A 2707-nucleotide genomic window follows, 5' to 3' on the forward strand; every position below is an offset into this window, starting at 1 on the left:
GTAATTTATTTATCTGCGATTGCGAAACAACCTTGTAGCATGTATTTAACTCTCTTGTTGGTTCGGATGGAATCGCGCGAGGGGCGCATAAGTGACCGTACCTTGTCATATCCAATCAGGCAAGGGAACCCTAGTTACTTAAGTGAAGGCGAGTGCGTTATCACAACATCGATAACTCCCCATTGACCTTGATACGTTCAGCGTGCTTGTTATGATGAGCGTCTTATTTTGGTATGATAAGCAAATATGTCAACGGTGGGTACAGAAACCTAGATATATCATTTTTGTAGAATGCAAGATTCTAATGAATGTCGCGTTTCGGTAATAACGTTTGTTTCGATTCGTGGCAGATATATCTGTTGACACTTTTCCGTTAAGAAATTATTGGACAAATTACACGATGCAGTCACGACGTTCCTGTGACTTTTCGGATGGACATACACTTCAAGTCAATTTGAACAACAGTATGACAAACACAATCACTTAGATTTAATATTAATCCATTTTTTCTGTCGCGAAAAAACCGTTAGTTTTGATGTAGGCGATCTCTGGTATGCGTTGATATGTATACCACCAGATTTAGTTTTATATGTTTTTTCGGTTCGACTGTGATGTCGAAATTCCAACGTCTAAAAAATCAACGCGTCATATATATTAATACTTGAGAACTGGTATGTACACTTGTTTTGGATTCTTTTGCACAAGCACTTTACTTACGGCATAAATGCGATATAGCAAGTATCCACCTCCACCTCCACAAAGAATGAAAATACATCATACAGTTGTCCGTCCTTCTAGGACTTGTCGGTGATGATAGGGGCCTAACGTTGGCAACCTAGGATGCGACCGAGGAAAAGTGGGCGAAATATATCTTATTTTTTCAGCAAAACGTCCTGTAGATTTGTATATTCTGAACCGTGCTGCTCGCTTTCTCTTCTGTAAGACAGTTTTACCACATATCTTGACCGTGTAATCGTTATATTTTAAAATCCGTGCATTGTTTCTGCTTGCTTTCCTATATCTTCTCTATAAACAGAAACCAAACATTTTCATCGGTGTAAACAACTATTTTAAATTAACTATTTAACTCAATGGCCTGCTTAGTATTATATATTCACACCTTCTTGGTTCATATTACCTTTTATACAGCTATGTGCTTCGAATAAATGATCATTTTCCTTTTTCGACTAAATTCACTTCTTTCTATCTATTTAATACGGCATCTTTCCTTATTCCCGTTGTCTCATGCTGGTCATACATCACAAAATTGTCTCCATATGATAATATATAAGACACAGGTATGCTTTTGGACGTTCTGCAGCCTTATTTGATAATCATACCAAATTAAAGACTCGTCCTATCAAACTCGGTGGACCTCACGTGTGTGAACGATACAAGAATTAGTTACAGAAGTTGATCACAATTTTAATTCAAATTTCAGTTAACCATGGCAGACAGGAACCTCGGTCAACAAAACCAATCATCAAAGATATTCAATGGAAGTAATCCGCTCAACAATGGTACCAATCCTGACGACCTTGTCTTATCTGAAATTGAAAATTACATTTACATGATCCTTTTCCCTACCATATCGTTTATGGGAATTGTTGGTAACCTCTCATCGTTTATGATATTGCTAAGACTTTCCAATTTGTCGTCATTCTACATGTATCTTGCGTGTCTTTCTTTATCAGACGTGGTGGTATTATCAATAGGCGGAATCTACCGATGGCTGATGATGACCGTATTGAGTTTTGAAACCAATGGACCAATAGTTTGCTCTGTGCCATTTGCCTTCTTGATGCTATTTTCTGCTTTATCTGCATGGATCACAGCGACTGTCTCTGTCGATCGTTACATAGCTGTCTATTATCCTTTTAAAGTCAACCAGTACTGCACTAGAAAGCGAGCATTGATTTTTGTCGTTTTGGCGTTTCTGTTACTGCTCGCCATCAATTTTCCTACGATTTGTTATGAATGGAATGATGATAATTCATCTTGTATCACACCAGAATTCACCAATGACTATTGCCTTGAATACATCAATTACATAGATTTGTCTGGATACGTTGCAATCCCCTTCTGTTTCATCTGCATTTTCAATATTTTGATTATACGGGGAATATATAACGCTGCTACTCAGAGACGCAGACTGACTTCAGTCGGCCATCGTACTACCTCCATTATAAAGGAGTCCACCAAAAGAACAGTGAAAGTGCTATTCGTAGTTACAACATTCTTTACCGTCTGCTACCTTCCATTTGCTGTTGCATCTTTCTACGGGATATTTTACGGTAAAAGTTGGTTTCAGGTCAAGGAACAGGTGCCACTAGCTGACGCTATTATACACACAGCTATTCTTATGAACCATGCTTTCAATTTCGTTCTGTATGGAGTGTCAGGACAGCAGTTCCGAGAGGACATTGTCGCTCTATTTTGTTGTCGACGTGCTTTGTCAAGGTGAAAAGGCACGATATCAATGACAGTCATATAAAAGGTACGCACAGTGCATTGGCGTGGTATTTTTTTTCTCTATGTAGATTTATATGCCTTGGTATCATATTTTGCTTAAGTCAACATATATTAAATCAGCATTTTCGTGTCATGTGTTGTAAGAATAGATACTGAAGGAGAGGATGAATAACGCAAAAAAATATCTCACCAGGGCCTACTAAGAACAACCCTCTAGATATGTTAGCTGAGGTTT

The 2707-nt window shown here is 38.1% G+C and overlaps 1 protein-coding gene across 1 annotated transcript; it reads left to right on the forward strand.

Moving 5' to 3' along the window:
- The first annotated feature begins 1447 nt into the window (after positions 1 to 1447).
- LOC132564650 (FMRFamide receptor-like) lies at positions 1448 to 2464 on the forward strand. The gene has a single exon (XM_060229288.1). The coding sequence runs from the start codon at positions 1448 to 1450 to the stop codon at positions 2462 to 2464; it is 1017 nt and encodes a 338-aa protein (XP_060085271.1).
- The last annotated feature ends 243 nt before the right edge of the window (positions 2465 to 2707 follow it).

The sequence above is a fragment of the Ylistrum balloti genome, unplaced genomic scaffold (genome assembly GCF_031769215.1).
Source record: "Ylistrum balloti isolate Yb309-2 unplaced genomic scaffold, AGI_CSIRO_Ybal_v1 Utg372464, whole genome shotgun sequence".
Taxonomy (NCBI): Eukaryota; Metazoa; Mollusca; class Bivalvia; order Pectinida; family Pectinidae; genus Ylistrum; species Ylistrum balloti.

What these genes read in the sequence shown, in the direction of transcription:
- LOC132564650 (XM_060229288.1), top strand. Translation starts at nt 1,448, where the DNA reads ATGGCAGACAGGAACCTCGGTCAACAAAACCAATCATCAAAGATATTC.